Source organism: Talpa occidentalis, unplaced genomic scaffold (genome assembly GCF_014898055.3).
Source record: "Talpa occidentalis isolate TD23 unplaced genomic scaffold, MPIMG_talOcc4v2.1 talOcc4.8, whole genome shotgun sequence".
Lineage (NCBI taxonomy): Eukaryota > Metazoa > Chordata > Mammalia > Eulipotyphla > Talpidae > Talpa > Talpa occidentalis.
This window is the reverse complement of record NW_023605194.1, coordinates 77536837-77558197: the sequence shown is the minus strand read 5'-3', so window position 1 is coordinate 77558197 and position 21361 is coordinate 77536837. Positions and strand designations below refer to the sequence as shown.

Sequence of the window (21361 nt, the reverse complement as noted above, 5' to 3'; positions counted from 1 at the left end):
TTGAAGTTAAAGAGTAAAAACAACAATCACACTAACGTTTGAAGATTCTTAGTTTAAAATTAGGTCGGTCACACATGGAAATAACTAGGCACAAAGGAGAAATTTTTAAAATTTTGTTTTTGAGTTTAGGAAGCAATCTGTGAAATGAGCTTTGTATACTAATTATACTTAGTGTTTACTATATGAAGTTTTGAAGTAAGCCAAAGTTTTATGTAATTTTTACATACTATATCAAGGTAGATTCTCAGTTTTACTTCTTTCCATTCCCTTTCTGTTTTATGTATACCCTATGTATTATATATATAAAGTTTATGTACATATACACATACTGAATATTCTAGCATAGTGTTGTTTTTCCATTTACTATTGCATTGTGCACATTTTTCCCTGCTAAATCATTTAAAATATAAATTTCTCATTATGGTTGTGACCTTGTTTCCTTTCTTATTGTTACATGTAATATTAAAATGGTTGCTATTATTAGCTCTTTTTTTCTCTCTCAAATTATGTCTGTGAAACATATTGCCAAGGGAATCTTGATTAAGACTACATGAGTGGTTTTATGACTCTTGAAATGTTTTCCCACATCTTTGTTAAAAACTTAAGTTTTTTAAAAGTAGTTATGCTTTTTAATGTGATTAACTACTAATTACAAAATGCTTTAATTCTTTAAACATTGTTCTTAGAATAGATGAAAAAGACAGAACTTTTTGAGAGAATATGATGAAATTTCCTATTTGAAAAAAATAACTAGACCCTACTTTATAACGTTTTCAGATATCCAGACAGATTTAAAGTAATAGCAAAATTAGAGGGCAATATTTCTGTATTATTGAGGTGAGAAACCTTTTGTAAATATGGGATAAATTCCAAAGCCATCAAGTAGAACATTAAGATTGACAGATGTAGCAAAACCTTCTGAAATTGAAAATCCAAAGACAAACAAGGAAAAAGTACTTACTATCTGAATGACGTGGAGCTAATGTATTTAATATATAATAAGCTCTTAGAAATAAAGATGAACATCCCCCAAACAGGCAATATACACAAGCAGTCTGCTTGCCAAGGGAAGAATACAAATGATAGCTAGACATGTAAAAATGCTCATCCTCATGTAAAAATGCTCATTAATAATCAGAGAAATACAAAATTGAAAAAGAGTCAGTGCTTTATCCTTTCTTACTGATGCAGTTGGTGACAAAAGGTGAATGATAACTAATGTTGGCCAAAAATGTGGAGAAACAGGGCACTAACATTTTCAGTGGAAAATAAAATTGCTACAACCTTCCTAGAAAGCAGATAGTAGTTATGTATCAAAACTTCAAATGTGGTTGCTTCTTGGGCCCAGTAACCACACAAGGAAAAATTATCCCTGGAGAAATACAATGTTGTAGCATGGTTTATAATGCCAAAAATATAAGAAAGAGTGTAAATGTCTACCTATTTGGTGTACATTAACATTTTTTGTAAGACTACATATCAAACTGCAGACATTGCTGGGAGGTAGGACTGGGGAGAGGAATACTTTTTACTTTGTACACTTCCGTAATGTTTGGAATTTTTAAGAACTACCATGTAATATTTTTTTACCTAAACAAAACGAAAAAGTCAAGGAAAACTAGAAGTCTGAATTGGATGAAGAAGTTGGGGCCAAAATACCAGTTAAAGGATATTTTGCCTTGTTCAAGTCTGAAAAGTGTTGCTGGTTTAAACTGGAACTCTGGCAATCGGAATGAGAAAGAGGGTAGATTTGAGAGACATTTTAGAACCAGATACTCATTTCTACTAATTGGAAGAATGAGGAGAGATCACAAAGATGACTTTGTAGTGTAGAAATTGTGCTGAGTAAATGATCACCCATTATCAAAAACAGGAAAAGCAGCATCTTTTGAGTAGGAGATAATATCTGAAGCATAGGTCCTCAATAAGTATTTCAATGATATATTAGTTCGCTTCAGTTAGCTGATCTTTAACAGGTGCCATTGATGTTTTCTTACTAAGGCTTTTCTTCCAGTCTTTAGCTCTACTAATGTTTGTTAGGAAATGTTACTAATATTTCAAAATATATCAACAACAATATCTAAGTGTAATTTGTAATCTACATGTTTGTTCTTGTTTTGTTTTCAGAGTGCTCATTTGGCCATGATAGACACCCTGATGATGGCGTATACTGTGGAAATGGTCAGTGTAGAGAAAGTCATTGCGTGTGCTCAACAGTATTCAGCTTTTTTCCAAGCCACGGAGCTGCCCTATGATATTGAGGATGCTGTTATGTACTGGATAAATAAGGTAGGAGTGTACTTAACCTGAGTAAAAAATAAGTCTCAAAACCAGAAAAAGTGAAATTATCGATTATGCATTGCTTCTCTGTGATACACAGCATGTTTTTGTCCTCCTGAAATTAATATGTTGAAATACATAAAATTTTATTATGAAATATTATTTATTTATTATGAAATTTGGGGAGGTAGGCGCCTCTGAGAGGTGACTACATGATGAGGTGGAACTCTGATGAGTGGGAGCCTACCCTTATGAAAGAGACCACAGAGAGCCCCCTGGCTCTTCTGCCATATGAGGTCACAATAAAAAGGTGGCCAGGACACAGACCCTCTGCTGCCTGCACCTTGATCTTGGACTTCCTAGGCGCCTGGAACTGTGAGAAATCAGTTTTTTCTGTTTACAAGCCACTGTGATGTTTTCATTGCCCTTTTTATTTTAAATCAGAATAAAAACTGAAGTGCAGTCTTTCTTAAAATTTTCCATTTGCTTTTGACAAAAACAAACAAAAACAACCAGTTAAAATGGTGAAAATAGATTTCTATATTTTTAATAGTATGGATGATTATAATTAATAATGATTAATGTAGTTCATATCAGAGCACTTAGAATAAGGCACTCACTATACCAAGTAGGTGTTCAGTAAATACTTTTTGAATCCAAGAATGAGCTAATTTTATATCAACTAGGTGATACTTAGGTTTTCTTGACTAAGTTGCACAGGATTGTATTGATTAGGGATTCCTCCTCTTGGAAATTTTATGGAAGTATAATTAGTTTTTTATACTCTGAAGGTGCTTAAATTTTCAATTTTTCACTCTTTCCAATTTAAGTAATGCTTTCTGATCCTCATTCTTTTGCAACTACCAACACAGAGAAAATGAAACTTTACCTGGGAGTGAGCACTGACCGGATTGAGAAGTTCCATCTTTAAGCATTCGTCCTTAAATGCCCTTCTGAAGCTTGTAACAAGAAATTTGTTACAAATGCAAAAACTCTTATATTAATCATCCATAATACCAATATTGATGTGGAAGGCCCATTTAATACTGTCTCTGCAGTGACCTTTTTCTCCACTTCTCTTTAGCTGTAGAGTCATGGCCACTTCTTTACTCTGTTCAGCATCAGAAACTGCGTGGCCTTTACAGCCCATTCTTCAACAGCTCCTTCACTTACTGTACTGCTCCCAACCATTGCAAATTTGCAATTTCATCTTGAGTTCCAATCATTGACCTGTTAATTCTCATAATCTCACTTAACGTTTCTCCTTGTTGAATTTGGATTCTTGCAAATATTGTCAGTTTTTCTGCCTCCTCCCTCCCCGTCATTCATCTGATAAAACCCTGGTTGAGCTCAGTTACCCACCTTACCTTGAAGGTATACCGGTGGAGGTAAATGTTTCTGGAGAAATTTACACAAGGAAGCTAGTTTCACTTCAAATTCCTAAGCAGACTTCAGATGGACATTCAGTGCTCATTGCCAGTCCCACAAGTATATACTTTATAGTGACTGTCCTCTTTCAAGATGACTCTCATCCTTTCTCCTCTAGTCTTTCCTTAACCCTTCCTCTCTTGCTGTCCGTGGAGGATGTTGCCTCATCTTTTTTGAGATCAACCTGGGAAGTCATCAGATGGGAATTCCCTCCTCTTTTTGTGTCTTATCTGCAGACCTTTTTATGTTGGTACTCTTTGTCTTTCTTGCCTGCTGTTATGGTAGAAAATGTTTTCTGCTTAACTGGGTCGCTACATGCAAAAGAATGAAGCTTGACCACTACCTCACACCATATACAAAAATCAACTCAAAATGGATTAAAGAACTAGACATAAGACCTGAAACCATAAAATATATAGAAGGAAATATAGGCGAAACACTACGTGATTTGCACATCAAAGACATCTTTATAGACACATCACCCAAAGCAGTGATAGTGAAGGCAAAGATAAACAGCTGGGACTACATCAAATTAAAGAGCTTCTGCACAGCAAAAGAGACAATAACAAAAACAAAGAGAAACCCCACCAACTGGGAGAACATTTTTGCACCAAACACTAATGATAAAGGACTGATCACAAAAATCTGCAAAGAGCTGATGAGACTTAACAACAACAAAGAAAAGAATCCAGTCAAAAAATGGGCAGAAGAGCTAAAAAGAAACTTCTCTGAAGAGGAAATGCAAATGGCCAACAGGCATATGAAAAAATGTTCAACATCACTTGTCATCAGGGAAATGCAAATCAAAACTACTATGAGATACCATCTTACACCAGTGAGAATGGCACATATTAAAAAAACTAGCAACAACAAATGTTGGCGAGGGTGTGGAGAAAAAGGAACTCTTCTGCACTGTTGGTGGGAGTGCAAAATGGTCCAACCACTGTGGAGAGCTGTGTGGAGATTTCTGGACCTACTAAACATAGAGCTTCCATATGATCCAGCAATTCCACTCCTAGGTATTTACCCAAAGGACACAGAAACATCCATTCCAAAGAACACCTGCACCCCTATGTTTATAGCAGCACTGTTTACAATAGCTAAGCTTTGGAAACAACCCAAATGCCCAAAAATAGATGACTGGATCAAGAAGATGTGGTACATATATACCATGGAATATTACTCAACATTCAAAAAAGATAAACACATGCAATTTGCAGCAACATGGATGGCACTGGAAGGGATCATGCTCAGCGAAATAAGCCAAAAAGAAAAAGAAAAATACCGGATGGTCTCACTCATAGCAGGAATCTAGAAAACTTAAATAAGGGACCAGGAAAACGAATAACTATAAGAAAGTGAAAATCAAAATCAACAAAAAACTACGAACCAGAGACACTTTTAGGGGGGCGGGGGTGGGAGGGGAGGGATTGGGGTCAGAATGGGGGGGCTGCAATTGTATGGGGAATATAAAAATAAAATTTATTATTTAAAAAAAAAAAAAAAAAAGAAAATGTTTTCTGCTTCCTGTCAAAGGCCAGCCCCCACCCCCAACTAATTACTTTAGAACTTATTCTTCCATTTTCCATGGTCATTTGTCCCCTGCTTCATTTCTTCTCATGTGTATGAGAATCACCTAGGGATCAGAAGGCTCTGATCCAGTAAATGAGGGGTGGGAGTAAAGAGTGAGTGCTGAGAAGCTCCAGGTGACCATGATGATCTGAGGGGTTAAGGGGTTAAGCACCGCACTATATGAAGCAATTCTCAGCCTCTGCAGCATGAGTTTGATCCCCGGCATGGCAGGGAGCAACCCACATGGCGCAGCAGACCTGTCCTGACTTGCCGGCTGCTCCCCTCAGCAGTGTACTTCAGTCAGTCTACCTGTTCTGTTCCCCACTGTCTCTGGTGAATCTTCTCAACTGCCACCCCCCATCTCTGGCCTGTACCCCAGCTTTTGTATGCATAAATAAATAAATCTTTAAAAAAAAAACAAAACCTCCAGCTTGGCTTCAACCCCATTTCTCCATATAACAACCTCTCCAAGAGTCCTTGACTCATTTGTTAGCCTTCTCACCACTCTCCATCTCTATTCCCACGCCTAAGGTGGTCACGCCCTTCCTACACTCAAGGGGATCACTGGGAACCAGCCTCCTAGAGCCGTAATCCTCCAAACCACTTTATAAAATAGGTTTTGTTCAAACTACCAGTTTGTAAATGCAAGTTCATAGTTAGACACAGGCTTTTCCTAGTTCTGCTATCAGAGTTCTTTAAACAATCAAGGTGATCAAAGAGACTTCACTTATAAGAGGCCTGAGAGTGCTGCCACCTAACACACAAAAATAAATTTATTGATTAAATTCCCGATAGCACTTTAGGTAATAGCCTGAGTATAGATTTTTAGTAACTATTACTAAATTAATTGTTAATATACTTCTTCAGTCTATTTTTAAGTCACTGAACTGAAGTGTTTAGAAAATCATTGATTTGGTTTAGTTGTATGGTTGATAATAGCATTAATATTTTCTAGACTGCCATTAATAAATTTGAATTTTTGTTTATTATTACTTGAGTAACCTTACAATCATTAACTCAGAATTCAAAATTATATTCTCAAGAAATATTTTATGTATTAGGTAGGCAGTTTTGTAGTCTTTTTTGATTTTGAACTCTGAACAATCTGGTAGGAGATGCCTTAGCCTACTCCCAAAGCAATTCCCACATGCAAAAATTATTCAGTGTATTTTTTTTATTTTATTTTTTATTTTTTACATCATTATTTATTCAGTATATTTTAACTGTGGTTCTATGACTGTGCTAACACCCACTCATGGCCCAGGGACATGTCTATGACAACATGGCTCAAGAAGTGGGTTCGAAGTGTTTCCTGCTGATTCTGGAAATACCGATTTCAGGATTAATATTTTTTACTAGTCCTAAAATAGATTATAAAATTTCTACTGAAGAGTTATTATCTCTTGGGCTTTAAAATTGAAGTTAGTGCCTTAGTTTCTCTAGTGTTCCATTTCCCAACATATGTAGATGTTCAACAAGTATTTGATAATGAATTAATTTTAGAATAGCAAATAAAGCACTATAAAATTTTTTTTCTTCATTTCAGTGATACTGATATTTGACATCAAGGATCTGATCCTAGGTGTTTTAAAGTGCCTGTCAATTTGTTATATTTAAATATAAATTAAAATTTTAATATAAAATATAAATTTTATATTCTCAGGTAAATGAACACTTGAAAGACATAATGGAACAAGAACAGAAATTGAAAGAACCTCACACAGTTGAAGCTCCAGGAGGTCAAAAGGTACATATTTCAAAGGAAAAAAAGGTGGCTTTATGAGACTATTTGGTTTACATATGTGTATTGTTTTGGGAAATGTTAATGGTTGTATTCATTAAGTTATTTTTTTAGTGATGTTAACTGCATTCTAGAAAGGCCATGCCATTAGCACTAAAAAGGTAGAAGTACAAATGAAGGTTAATTGGTAGTGCATAGAAAAAATTATTAATGACTGGAACTCAATTTCTAAGGTTCTTTTGACCCCAAAATGCTTTTACCTTTGTTTGGGAACATGTATGAAATAACAAGAAAGCAGTTTTCTATGTGTCAGCCTTAGAATGATTTGCAGTGAGACCAGCCTTTAAAAGCAATGTTGTAGGAATTGTGAGTTGTAGGTATGGTCATTTTTGAAGGAAGAAGAAACATTAACATGGATTCAGTCTTTCAGAAATCTTGAATAGGCTTTAGAGTTTTCTTTCTTCTTTGAAAATGTGTGTTTGACAGTATACTAAAATATGTTATAATTAGAGTCCTTTAAAAGTTGTAAAGTGTTTGAATTGAAGGATAAGAAATGATAATTCTGGATCTTATATTCCATTTGAATTATTTTAAGTCTCTATTATTACCTAGTGCTTCTGTGCATTTTGGGGGTAATGCTGCTAATCATTGACTCTTTAAGAGAGAAAAGAAAAAAAAAGACGGGAAAGGGGAAGATTTTGTTTATTTACTTCAATAGAATATTTGTGAAAGACCAACAAAATTTTTGCTTGAGTTTGATCTTTCGGCATCTCAAGACTTCTACCATCTAGCTTACTGACTAGCTCCTGAAAATACTACTCATGCTTGGCCCTTCATCTTAACTTTGTTGAGGTTCTTCTAAAGGTAAATCAGAGCGAAACCTCTTTTCCCATTTCCCCAGATTATATGTTCCATTTCCTTGCCTTCAACCAACTTCTGTCCCTGTCTGCTCCCCTCCTTTCCTTTTAATTCCCCTCCGTTTCTCTTTCCTGTCCCATTGGAACTGAAACCTTTGTCTTAGAGATACTTATAATCCTGCCCCCTAATATTGCTTCTGCTCTAATCAGGAATAAGGTGACGATTGTATCATCCTAAATTATAGCATAAATGAACTTTCCCCATAGAAATCTTGCTTATTATATATAATCACTAAATTCTATAGTATCGCACACACTGTGAACTTAATGGGAATTTTGTGTGCTGATATAGCACCCAGTAAACATTTCTATGAAAAAAAGTGCCATTGATACCCTAGACAATTGGATTAAGTGACCTTTAAGAAAAACAAGCTACATGGAATCTAGACAATTCTGGTATTACCCCACTTTATCTTTTACATAACACTTTAGCCTCTTGCACTTGTCCCTATTAACCTCACAACCAGTATTTGTTGAGTGAGTGAGTGCATGAACAAATGAGTCTGATTCACTTTTAAATATTTTAGTGTAAATAAACAACAATGTAAGAAAATAAAAAAGTTTAATAAAAATAAATATTTTAATGTAAAATGGTATTAACAACTTCATTTTCAAGTGAATTTTATCTTTTCTTCCTTATTAGAATGTATGAAAAGTCAGTGTTCATTTCAATTCTTATTACAAAGTCCAGGAGTCATCATTATGAAGAAACACTTTCACATCATAAAGAAATCTTGCTGTTACCTAACAATGGCGCTTTTGGCATTTGAACTACTTCAATTAGCTGGAAATACGATCATTTCCATCTTGATTTTTATTCTTATAAAAGCAAAATTCTTTATCCTTTTCTCCTTTTAGGAATGAGAAATAGAACAACTTGCTCTCCTTTCTTACTGCACAATTGGTAAACTATCTCCATGCCTTCCACCTACTTGCGCTAGCTTGCCTCGGGATGCCTACCTGCATGCCTCGCCGTTACCTATCACTTACCTTGCTAAGGACAGAGCCGGTGGTATTGGGTGATGGCATGCCTTAATTTTTGTTCTTGCCCAACATGTTCAGTAGAATTTATTTTATGAAATTTATTTTATAAACATCTACACAGTAAAATTTATGTAGAGAGATACTTGTACTAATATTATTAAAGTTGAACCAAGATTAAAATTCCAAGGGTATTCTTTAGATTATTAGATTCTCTGATTATGTACCTGAGTGTTGGCCTGGTTGGTATCCCAAGAAGAAGGCATTTTAAATAGTGTCATGTCCTAGGGAAATGTTTCATTTAGAATTCTACCCCTGTGATTGTTTGACCATTTATCCTGGCTGTGAACTTCTGTTGTCAACGCCAATTCGTATCTTTTCCATATTCCTATTGCCAGCATACCTTTTCTCTTTCTTAATTATTTACTTGCCTTTACTGCTACCACAGCACCCAGTCTAGAATCCACCCTTTTGTATTACCAACTCATTTAACTTAAATGGGGAACTTTGCATTTTAAACATTTTTGAAATTCAGAAATGATATCATGATTTTAATCTTTGCCTAAGAGGATGACAGCAGTGGGTAAACCAGGCCAAAGGGGTATGCTGTGGTATGCTGGAGGATGGAAGCTAGTATCTCAGTGGCTACTATATGTGGTGTGTCAGATTATAATGCCATACACCTGAAACCTGTATGGGCTGGGGTAGACTTAGAAGAACTTTTTTGAGCAAATTTATTTTTAAATATTCTAGACCTATAAAAAGTTCCAGTAGTCAAAAGAACCCTATGTATTCTTTTCCCAGGTTCAATTTAACATTTTGTCACATTTTATTCTTATCTCTCTCTTGCATACACAAACACATAAATATGTAAATTTTTCTGAAGGTTTTGAAAGATGTTTGCATAACCCCTTAGTATTTCAGTCTATGCTTCTTAGGTACAAGTTTCTTCACTTACAACAATCACAGTAAAAAGTTATTAATGTTGACATAATATATTGATCAGACTTGCAGCCATTATTCCAATTTGGTCAGTTATCCCAACTGTACTTTATATTTTTTTTCCTAGTTCATCCAGATTGAGATCACATAATGCATTTAATTGTCATCTGTAATCTTCTTAAAACTGGAACGTTCCCTTAGCTTTCTTTGGTTTTATCTAGCATGTCTCGTGGTTAGATTGGACTTTAGAGATATTCTGAGAAAAATACCACCAAAGTGATATCACTTCACATCATATCTGGGGATACATGATGTGAACATGATTTATGACTGATATCTTAACCTTGATCACTTGGCTAAAGTAGTATTTGTCAGGTTTCTCTATCGTGAGATTTTTAGTTTTTCTCCTTTGAAGCTCTGTTCTTTGGAACGAGGTCATTAAATCCAACCCACACTCCAGGGTAGGGAGATCAAGCTCATTCCGGAAGCAAAGAATGTCTCGTCCGTTGTTTGGAAATCTTATGTAGGGAAGATTTGTGTCTTCTACGTTTGTTTATACAGTCAATTTGTTCATATCGGTATGAATTCTTGTACGTGTATTTTATACTTTGGGTTGTAACCCCAAAAAGTATTGTGTTATTTGTTGCCCCAGACCATCTAGCTTCAGCCCTGGGAGAAGGCCAGAGCTCTTCCGGTTGGCTCTCATGTCCCGTTGATGTTTTTAGTTTTGAGCACTTCCTTACTTTCTGGCAATACAGGCTCCAGGCTCACCTTCTGTTTCCCCTACAACCAACTATGAATTAGTTTCTTCAACCATTTAACTATATTTGGGCATAGAAGTAGTTTACAGTGTCTTGAAATTACAAGTAATGCTGTGAAAATAATGTAATGTATATACGTGTGTATTCTTGGATTTTTTAGGGTATATTTTCTACCAGTTGACTAGAGGAAAGGTAAATGCATATGTGCTTTTTTTTTTTTAAATGCATACGTGCTTTTGATAGTTGTTGCCAAAGTCTCCTCCAAATGTGTTTTTACCATTTTACATTCCTGTCAGCAATTCAACCCAGCTTTTGGACCTACAGCAGCAAAGAGATTCTTGAATCTAAGTTCTCATGAGATGACAAGTCACAGCTGTGATTGACTCCCTAAAGAATCCCACCTTCTTGAGGTGTCTGTGGAAGCCAGATCAAACCAGCATCTTTCCACAGTGGCTTGAGAGCACCTAGAAAAAGTTTAGGAATTATCCCAAGTCCCACAGTGATTGTAGATACCCAGTGGAGGACATAGAACTATTTGGGGAGTTTTAATGGCAATCCTAAAACCAGTAACCAAAATTTAGGGTGAGTCAAACATGTATAATATGAACAATACAAAGGAATACTTGACAATAGATCTATTCTAGATAGTTCTAACTGCCTGGGTTAGTCCCTGCCACTATATGGACTTTTTTTTTTTTTTTTTAAAGATTTATTTATTTATTTATACAAGAACCGGGGTACAGGCCAGATGTGCGGGAGAGTAAGAGGATTCACCAGGGACAGCGGGGAACAGAACAGGCAGACTGACGAAATACACTGCTGAGGGGAGCAGCGGGCGAGACAGGAAAGGTCTGTCGTGCCATGTGGGACCCTCGCTGGCCAGCTGGGATCGAACCAGCACTGCAGAGGCTGCGGACAGCTTCACAGCATGGCGCTCAACCACCTGCGCCACCAGGGGAGGCCCTATATGGACTTATTAAAAATTTCTCTACCAGTTGTTCATGGACTTTAAAAACTTCTTGGTTCTCATAATTATGTCTTAATATAGGACTGTAGGTTTCAATTTGCCAATTCTTCCCTGAAAAGCAAAAGGAGGAGACAGTTTCTGTTCACTTCAGAAATGCAAGTATATTTCAGCAAGGGTTTATACTTGTGCCATATGTTTGAACTTTTTGGAGCATGAGTATATAAGCATAAATGATATAAATATTTATTTGTTCCTTTTAGTACATTTATGTTTTTTAGTCATGTTTTCTTCAAATAGCCATTATGAATGGCTTTACTTTTTCCTCTGGTAGGATTGCTATCATCAAGACAGGCCAGTGGAGAGGCAGGAGGAAGGCCAGAACGGTCTGAATATGTAAAAGTCCAAATACTGAATGTTGTATAAGAAATATGGAATAAGTTGAACCATGGGAGATGCGTTTGTACTTTTACTATTTTCAGTAGTCCACAATTTCAGTTATCACCAGTTTCTATGAAATGAATTCCTCTAAGTCTCAAAAACAAAAACCCTCTTTTAAAATCTCTATTCACTGGGAGCCTTAATTCTTAGTGGCTTCCTGCTCTTTGGTCTTGCTCTTGAACTTTCTCTATTGTAACTGTAGCTGCCAAAAACATCTGCTTAAATGGGAGATTAAAATATATGCAACAGAATTATTAGGGCTTTTTTTCCTGATGCAGTAATAAAAAAATATATTGGAAATGTTAGCCCTTTGTGGCAAGCTGGTACTTTTCTTATCCTTGAAATGACATATTACTGATTCTTGAAATTCTTGAAAATAACTTATTTGTATGACTTTTCCAAATAATCTTATTTTTACTGTTAATTTATGTAGGAAAATCTAATAAAAATTGAATATGAATTTTAACTCAGTCTTGTTTAGTTTACTTCAGCAAACATTTATTCAGGACTGCCTGGAATTAATACAAAGATAAACAACCACAAATTATTTATTCACATTATCCAAAATTATGGCTTTACTACATTCATTATTTTTTTTCATAAAAGAAAAAAAACATAGAGAAGTTTAACATGTATGTGTACCGCCTGTATACATAAAAGAGACCCAGCATGAATGAGTAACTCACCCAACTTAAATAAACTAGCTAGGGCACAGGAGTATATTCATCTGTTTAAAGAAACAAAATTATATTCCTTGGGACACCACTAGATAATCAAACTTACAATGTTTCTATTCATTTGAGTAGTTACTTGCTTTAGAGACAATAAAAATCTTACTTGGTAAGAATTGCCAACTAGTTTTTTAACACTTGTTAATAGGACATTCTTTATGTAGTTGAAATAAATGATCATCTTTTTTTAGTCTTTTTTTAGTACTGTGTTGCTGTTTGTTGAAGTAAACTAAAGTGAAACAATATTCTTTTCCCTTTGGAAAAGTCTGCATTATCAGACTTGGGCTACTAATGCCTAAGATTTATACTGACTACAAATCCAGTCCTAGAATCTTTCTGCTTCCCTTTTGTGATATAGATTTATTTTTCAATCTGATATATGATTCCAGAACTTGGAAGTAAAATTAGTGGCTGCCAAAGAATACAACATATTGCAGATATCTTAAAAATGAATTTCTGTATTAGGAGAGGAGGAAAGGGTGATGGTGTTTATCATTAGGAACACAAATATATATTTGAAGCATATATTTTTACCTAATATATTAATTAACATTTTAATTTAACATTTTGTCAGAGCTATAAATGTAGAGTTCCACTGTCAGAAGCTTTGCTATGGCTTGTTAATTAAAAATAATTCTGATGAATTTTCCCTTTACTTTTTGCTTTCCCCCTTTTTTCCTGCTGCTTCCTCTGAAGTCTCCTTCCAAATGGTTTTGGAAACTGGTTCCAGTAAGTTTGTCCAGTTACTTTGATTTGCTCTCCAGAATTGTAATTGTAGAATAAGACTGTTTATGTCTTGTTGGTATAGTCATTTCCTATAATTTTGCTAGTCACTGCACAGCAAGATTGGATTTTATGGTATTTAATCGTAATGTAAAGTAGAAAGAAAAATTCTAGCCAAAGTTTAGATTAGAAATTTTTTAGGAATGCATATAGATTTTCATTAGTTTAACGACTTTAGTAAAAGTGAATATGAATTGTGTATGTGAATTATTTGTATTTTAAAATCATCTTTTTGAAAGAATCATTTCCTTTCAGCCTGAATTTCTGAATTTTCAGGTGTACTTTTTGTGTGATTAAAAATAAAAAGTAATAGATTCTCTGTATCCTCACCTGTATTGGATCTAAACTATATTTAGTTCTGATTTGACTTGAAGGGTTGATCTTTTAGGATTAAATCTTGGGGGTGGGGCTCAGACCACTTCAGTATTTTATACCCTCAGGAAATTAAACTGTAACTTAGCAATACAACAAAGTGCTAAAAGATAGAAATAAGATGCCCTCTCTTAGATAACAGGGAATGCTTCCATGCTTTAAGTTCAAGTATGATCAAGTATAAAAGACTAACTTTCATGAACTGCAAGTGAACTTTCTGGGAAATTGTATGACTTCAAGATTAAAAGTTGGGTTATTTGATACATCTTCCTGGATATAATCTTCAGGAAAATGTTTGGGCATACCACTTATAAATCTCTGATTGTCTCTTTTAAACCATAGACATTTATTGCAAAAGCCTTGTAAAACTGTATGTGTGTGTGCACATGTGCCTTGTTTGAAAGTGTTACTTGGCAGAAAACAATAGAATAAATCACAATTCAGTTCTTTGTTTCATGACCCTAAATTGTACTCAGTTCAGTCCAATTTAGACTGGAGGCAGAAAACAAGCCAGCCCTAGAGGTCTGGAATTTGGGAATTGAGCCCAGCCAACTTTGTGTCTAGCTGGTCAAATAAGAGTATAAGGATCTGGAACTATGCTTACCAAGTGTGAGAAAGGTATTGTAAGGCTAGAAGGTGCTGATGGTTGATTTCTTTTTTTTCTTTCTCTTCCTTCATTACCCCTCTTCTCTCTTCTCATGGTTGAGTTTATACAGTCTTCTAGCAACAAAGTAAGAAAGTTTTCTAAAGATTATGTAAAAATAAGTAATCGATTAAAGAATTTATATAGTGCATGTGATTTTTTCCCTGAATATAGGCACTCTGAATTTGGGACATACCATTAAATACAGATAGCTAGGCTGAGTTGATTAATAAAAACAAATTCCTCCACACATCTTCAAGAGGAAAAAAAATGTTTCAATCTTATTTTGGATAGGCAGTGAGAAAAAAATAGGACTAACTCTTTCAATAACATATACTGCTTTTCTGAGGCATATCATTTAAAGGAAACCTAACTTCACTACCAGATATTAAATGTTCTCTTTCAGTAAATTATTTTTCTATTTTTATTCTCACAAATATATTTCGTGACTATTTTTATTATAAAATTCAGAGGGAGTTTGAAGGAAAATTAGTTCTGATTAATTTTTAAAAAAATTATCAGTAGTGAATATAATCATACATTTTTCTAATAGAATACTTCAGTACCCATCTTCATTAAAGCGTGTTATGTTTCTCAGTTTTGGGAGGCCTAATATATAACAACAAACATTCAGTTGCTGCTTGCTGTGTGCACAGCAGTGGGAATAGCCCTTCATAAATGTCATCTAATCCTTCAGTGGTCTTATGAAATAGGGCTGTTATCCCCACTTTACAGATACAAAAACTGAGAAATGAGATTATAAGTAATTTCTCCAAAATCACAGAGCTAATAAGTGGCAGAACCAGGATTTGAACCTAGGACTCCAAAGCTTATTCTTTCAACTCCTAAGTTTTACAACATCACATTTTTAGCGAACAGTCTAATAAATTTGTTCTAGTCACACCAAGCAACCTTTAAAAACAAAGGTATCTTTGGTTTTTCTGAGGGGGAGCAGAAATCCTTATGCTTGCTCTGTTATCAGTTAATGAAATCTCAGGAATTTGTTTTGTTACTGTTTTTCAGTTTCAAAGTTTTACACTTTATTTGCATTATCTTAACATTGAAATGATAAGCCAGAATATCTTGGAGACAGTGATGTTTCTTTTCATCAAATTTTCTTTAAGAATAATCTCATTTTCTTCCTGCCCCTCCTGATTTTGATAACTCTTCTAATTATTTCTGCATGAGTAGTGTTCTTGGCTTTCCATACAAGATTTTGTTGCTTACATGACGCGTAACATTAAAGTAAATGAGTTTTATTATCTACGAAAGAGAAGAACGATTATTTGAATGCAAAGTATTCAAAATTTGTTTTGCGAAGCTTTTACATTAAATATTATTTATTGTAAATTAGCAACATAATACTATAGTACTTAACTTCAAAACTATAAACTTGCTGTATATTTAACTTTAGTTAAAGTAACATTTAGTATTACTTAAAGAATTTATTGGCAAGTTTTCTTATTTCTCATATTTTATTATTGATACATTAGAATCTACAATACTGGCTTTTTCCTATATGTTGTTTAGTACTTCATTATTTTCATCTCTCTCTTTTTTTTTTTATGTTGTAGGCTCGTTATAGGAAAGAGCAAACATTGCTTAAGCAACTGCCTTGCATTCCATTGGTAGAAAACTTGTTGAAAGATGGTACAGATGGCTGTGCTCTAGCTGCCCTTATTCATTTTTACTGTCCTGGTGTTGTCAGATTAGAGGGTAAGTGTTCCACTGAACTATTTCTGAATTGTAATAAACGGCAACAAACATTTAAGACAGCATTTTGTGAATAATGAAGACTTTTTTTAAAAGAACATTTAGGTATAATTTTGGAAAGATTGCTCAGAAAAGTCGTCCTTGGTTTATGTCTTCTGTGTAATCACAACTTTACACATGTGTTAAGCAGATGCCACGTGATTGTGTGTTTGTATTGTCACTGCTAACTATGAAGTAAATATGAAATGTATATTATATAAAATTAATCCTTAGTCTTTTTCTATTTGAAGATATTTGTTTGAAAGAAACCATGTCTTTGGCTGATAGCCTTTATAATCTGCAACTGATTCAAGAGTTTTGCCAAGAATATTTGAACCAGTGTTGTCATTTTACCCTGGAAGATATGCTGTATGCTGCTTCATCCATAAAGGTAAATTATTCTTTTTTCCTTTACGTTTGTTAAAAATATTCTCATCTAGATATATAAATGGCTCCCCACTCCACGCTTACAAATGAACTGTAGCATCAGTCATAAGAGCTTTTAAAAAAAATAGTTTCTCTTTTGCTGCACCTCTGCGGCACTCTTTAATTTTTCTGTGTAATATATGTTTTTATATGTTTAATAATAGATCTCTTATAGTATAAAGCTAAAGTCAGTACAGAAATGATTGGATATCCTAGTGTTAGCAAAATAGAGAATAAGGGACCTCCCTCCCTGGTGGTACAAGGGGTTAAGTCGTAGCACTGTGAAGCTATCGCAGCCACTGCAGCATGAATTTGATCCCTGGCCAGGGATCTGACCTACATGGCCCAGCAGACCTCTCCTGTCTTGCCTCCGCTGCTGCCCTCAGTAGTGCATTTCAGTCAATCTGCCTGTTCTGCTCCCCACTGTGTCTCGGGTGAATCCTCTCACCCCCTGCATCTCTGGCCTGTACCCCAGTGCTTGTATGTATAAATAAATAAATCTTAAAAAAAAAAAAGAATAAGCCTTTCTGGATCATAGGTAGATGCTAACACACTGCAGTGGAAGCATAAAGGAAATACTGGTCACTTTCAACATTCAACAGGACTATGGAATGTGTCTTGGAAAAAGAAATCCTTTGGGTCCCTAAAGTTAAGACAAAACCTAGGGAAAGAAAGAGGGAAGAAAATATTAAAATATCTGGGTGAGCCTTTTAAAAAGGAATTCAACTTTATTAGCCATTATCCCTTGCTTCAGAATATCACACATTACTGACTTTAGGCAGTGGCTTACTGCCATTCTTTTTTTTTTTTTTTTTAAGTTTTTTTTTTTTTAAGATTATTTATTTATGCATACAAGAACTGGGGTACAGGCCAGAGGTGTGGAGGGGAGAGAGGCTCCACCAGAGACAGAGAGGGGAACAGAACAGGCAGACTGACTGGAATACACTGCTGAGGGGAGCAGCAGGCGAGGCAGAAGAGGTCTGCTGCACCACGTGGGTTGTTTCCTGGGCGGGGATTAAACTCGTGCTGCAGTGGCTGCAGCTAGCTTCATAAGTTGCATCTTAACCCCCGCACCACCAGGGAGGTCTCTTACTGCCATTCTTTCAAGAAATATTCATTGAGTACCTGGTAGTAATCTCAGTATACTAGGGATGTTGCATTGGCTTATTAAACCAAGCAAGAAGCTATTGTGTTCTAAATAAGAGATAAAGACAAATTGAATCTGAGTAATTGTAATGGTGGAGAACAGTAAGTGCATTCCAGAGGTCCTTAGGATGCAAAATCTGCGAGCTTTGTTGATGAATTGAATATGGGGAGGCAGAAAGAAGGAAGCATCAAGGACTTAAGTTTGGTTCATATATTAGGATAGTGGTGCCATCCAGTGAGAGGAGACGGAAGTAAAATCAGATTTGTGGGGACAATCACTAGATCAATTTTGGACATTTGAGTGCCTTTGAGATATGTAAGAGAAGATGCCCTGTGCACTACTGCATGTATAGATACAGTCATTACATTTGGGAGGCATTTGGTAGCTGACCACCATGGATGGCAATGTTCCAAAGAAGTGAGAGATCAGGAGTAAACATGCTGATAGGAAGTCAAGTATGATGAAGGCTGAAAAATATGTTTGATTTAGCAACATCTGTAAGTCATTGGAGATTTGAGTAAATGCTCTTTGGAGGAATGATGCCCCCAGATGTTAGACTGGAGTGCATTAGGTAATAAAAAAAGATGAAATAGAGCTTGTTAATTTAGGCCTACCCTTAGGTGAGTTTGTAAGGAGGAAGAAAGGTATGGGTGAGAAGAAACTAGAGAATGATAAATTACTGAGTGAAGGTTTTGTTTTGTTTTTAATTGGAGAGATTTGAGCATGTTTAAAAGCCATTGGATGGAATGAATAACTCTCTAGGAGAAAGAAATACAATTAAGACTATAAAGCTTCCTAGAGGGTAAGCAGGGATGGGACCCAGCACACAGCCTTTCATTTTTTTTAATCACAAATTTTAATGACTACTTAAAATAGCATGTATTTTTGTATGAATGTTAGAATACGCTGGGAGTTTATAGTTAAAACACAAACACTGAAAATAGGAAACCTACCAAAGTCTACTTGTCACCATGGTGTATCCATTCCATACTCGTACATGACAGGCACACTGACAACAGCGCAAAGCTACCCACTCACGGTTCCTTCACTACCTGCGTTTCCCAGTCTTTTCCACTTTTTTGAAAGGTATTATAAGTAGCTAAAGGCGAAAAAACCTGAATCACCTTTAATTCTTTTTCATACATAATAGCCTGTGGAATATTTGAAAGTCATCAGTTTATGAGAACACTGAACCTCTATGAGAAACAAAGCAGAGAGGATAAGAGGAATATAGGGCTTCGAGGATTATTCATAATGAACAGGTAGGAGGAAGACAGGGCACCCATATTTGCAATGATAATTTTGAACACTGAAATTTAATATGAAATATTACCTCTCATCAAATATTAATCAGTTTGAAAGTAACAATTTTATTAGATACCAAATACCCAAAATTTAAAGGCATGCTGTTATTTTAAATAATTATGAAAACAGATTTTGTATGATGCTTTTTTAAACCTACCAAATAATTAACATATTTTTAGATTTTATGATACGCATTTTAAAATATAGTAACATAAACTTAAAATATAAGTTTAGCCCTTTTAATTTTAAGCCATTTAAAAATTATTCACATTTTCAAATATAAGTAATAAAAGCAAATGATACTGACTTATCCCTAATAACTTTTCAAAGTCAGTACATTAAATTGTATGAATGTTTTTTATATTTCAAAATCATTAATTATTAGCCATAGCAATCTAGAGTCTTTGTTATTTATTTAGCTGCTGGATTACTGTTAAGTTTAGCATTGTCAGACACATACATACAATATATTAACTGTACACGTCTCTCAGTAATTTCTATGGATCTTCAAAGAGCTTAATTTTTTTTTATGGCAACCCACTTCAGATTATCAAAGGCGGAGTAGCTATTTAAGTTGTTTGTGTTGAGTTTGGAAGATGAGCACCTTATACATTATCTCACAGTTCTACACAGTTAATTAATGGCTGCCAGATAAATTGGGCTACATTTCTGGAACTTTCTGTGCTAAACAGCAAAGAGATTTTGAATAGGTGTTTTAGATTTTACCTACAAATGCTAGTATTCTTCCCCACATTTAATAGCTTGTAGTAGATCTGCTCTGGTCACGAATGAATGAAATTTAAGCCTGTATTTTAATAGGTAAAACAGAACAAAATTCAATTTGTAATTTTGGCCAGATTTTACCTAACATTTCTTTCAATTGTCTTAACTCTTACAGAATAATTACTTGGTGTTCATGGCAGAGCTCTTCTGGTGGTTTGAAGTCGTGAAGCCATCATTTGTGCAGCCTCGTTTTGTTCATCCTCAGGGAGGTAATCAGTCCTTTTAATTTTAAGTGTCTTATAAGCACGCAGAATTCTAGGTTTACATGACTTCATCTGGTTATTCATTTTGAGGGTAACCTACTGTTGTTTAGATTTCAGCTATTAGCCTTGATACATTCTGAATATTTTGATACTGAAAGCCACTAAGTTCTCTGAGACAGATAATAGAGGAAAGAAAAATAAAATAGAATGGCTCTGAGTCTGAAGCCTTATGTTGTCGAACTTTTAGCTTTTAATGGTTTACCTACTTTTTCTCTGAGTCTTACATCCCCATTCTGTTATTCCCTATTTCATTTTAAGTTCTTAATATTGTTGACAAGAATCCACTCAAATTATGGCTTGACTTTATAATTTGAATTTGCCATTAAACCATTAAAAAAAGGTGTATGTATTTTTTAAGCCTACCTACTAGATTTTGTGATTATTACAGTATCATGATTGATTGCATATAATAAAACTAGTATGAAATAAAATAATTATTGTTAAGGTCCTAGAACAAAAACTCTTGCATTTCTCTAAAGCAGTTTTCCATTGACTTAATTATAAAATCAGAGATTTAATTCTGTATGGGAAAAATGATCCTAACTCAGTTTAGCCCCATTAAAGAACTTTACTTCTAGCATGAATATGGGACCGGTTCTTTCCGCTGCCAGTGGCTATCCCAACACAAAACCTGATTATTGTGCATCCCAACTACTCAGCTGCCTTCCCTGCCTCCAAATTGTGGTATTTTTTAACCATTCCTCTTATCTTTCCCATTGCTACACCCCACCCCCAAAATGTTTATCTTGTGTTTGTATTTTGTTAGTCACGAGGATTTGCACACATAAAACATTAGAAGTCAAAATAATTGTTTATAGTGCCATTGTTTAATTAGCAATGTCATAGTAATTTTTAAATCAACTATTTTTTGATACATTTTAGATTTATAGAAAAAAATGCAACGCTACTACGGAGTCCTCGTATTTCACACCCAATTTACTCTAGTGTTAGCATTTTGTATTAGAATGGTGTATTTGTTATAATTAGCAAACCTGTATTATACTTTAGTACTAGCCCTACATTACAATTTCTGTCTTTGGATTCTGGACATTTTGTTTAAATGAAATCACAAAATATGTAATCTTTTGTGCCTGGTTTCCTTTACTTAGTGTAATGTTTGCAAGATTCA

The 21361-nt window shown here is 34.8% G+C and overlaps 1 protein-coding gene across 6 annotated transcripts in view; it reads left to right on the top strand.

The window, feature by feature from the left end:
• The window catches only part of CAMSAP2 (calmodulin regulated spectrin associated protein family member 2), a 93877-nt gene that overhangs the window by 51223 nt on the left and 21293 nt on the right, over positions 1–21361 (top strand). For 4 of the 6 annotated variants that reach the window (XM_037497009.2, XM_037497008.1, XM_054690515.1 and 1 more), the window contains 6 exons: positions 2128–2289; positions 6944–7027; positions 13455–13487; positions 16131–16272; positions 16560–16699; positions 20085–20178. In XM_037497009.2, the coding sequence (XP_037352906.1) occupies positions 2128–2289; positions 6944–7027; positions 13455–13487; positions 16131–16272; positions 16560–16699; positions 20085–20178 (655 nt within the window). The remainder of the gene's footprint in view (positions 1–2127; positions 2290–6943; positions 7028–13454; positions 13488–16130; positions 16273–16559; positions 16700–20084; positions 20179–21361) is intronic. The other 2 variants (XM_037497011.2, XM_037497010.1) reach the window with 1 other exon arrangement.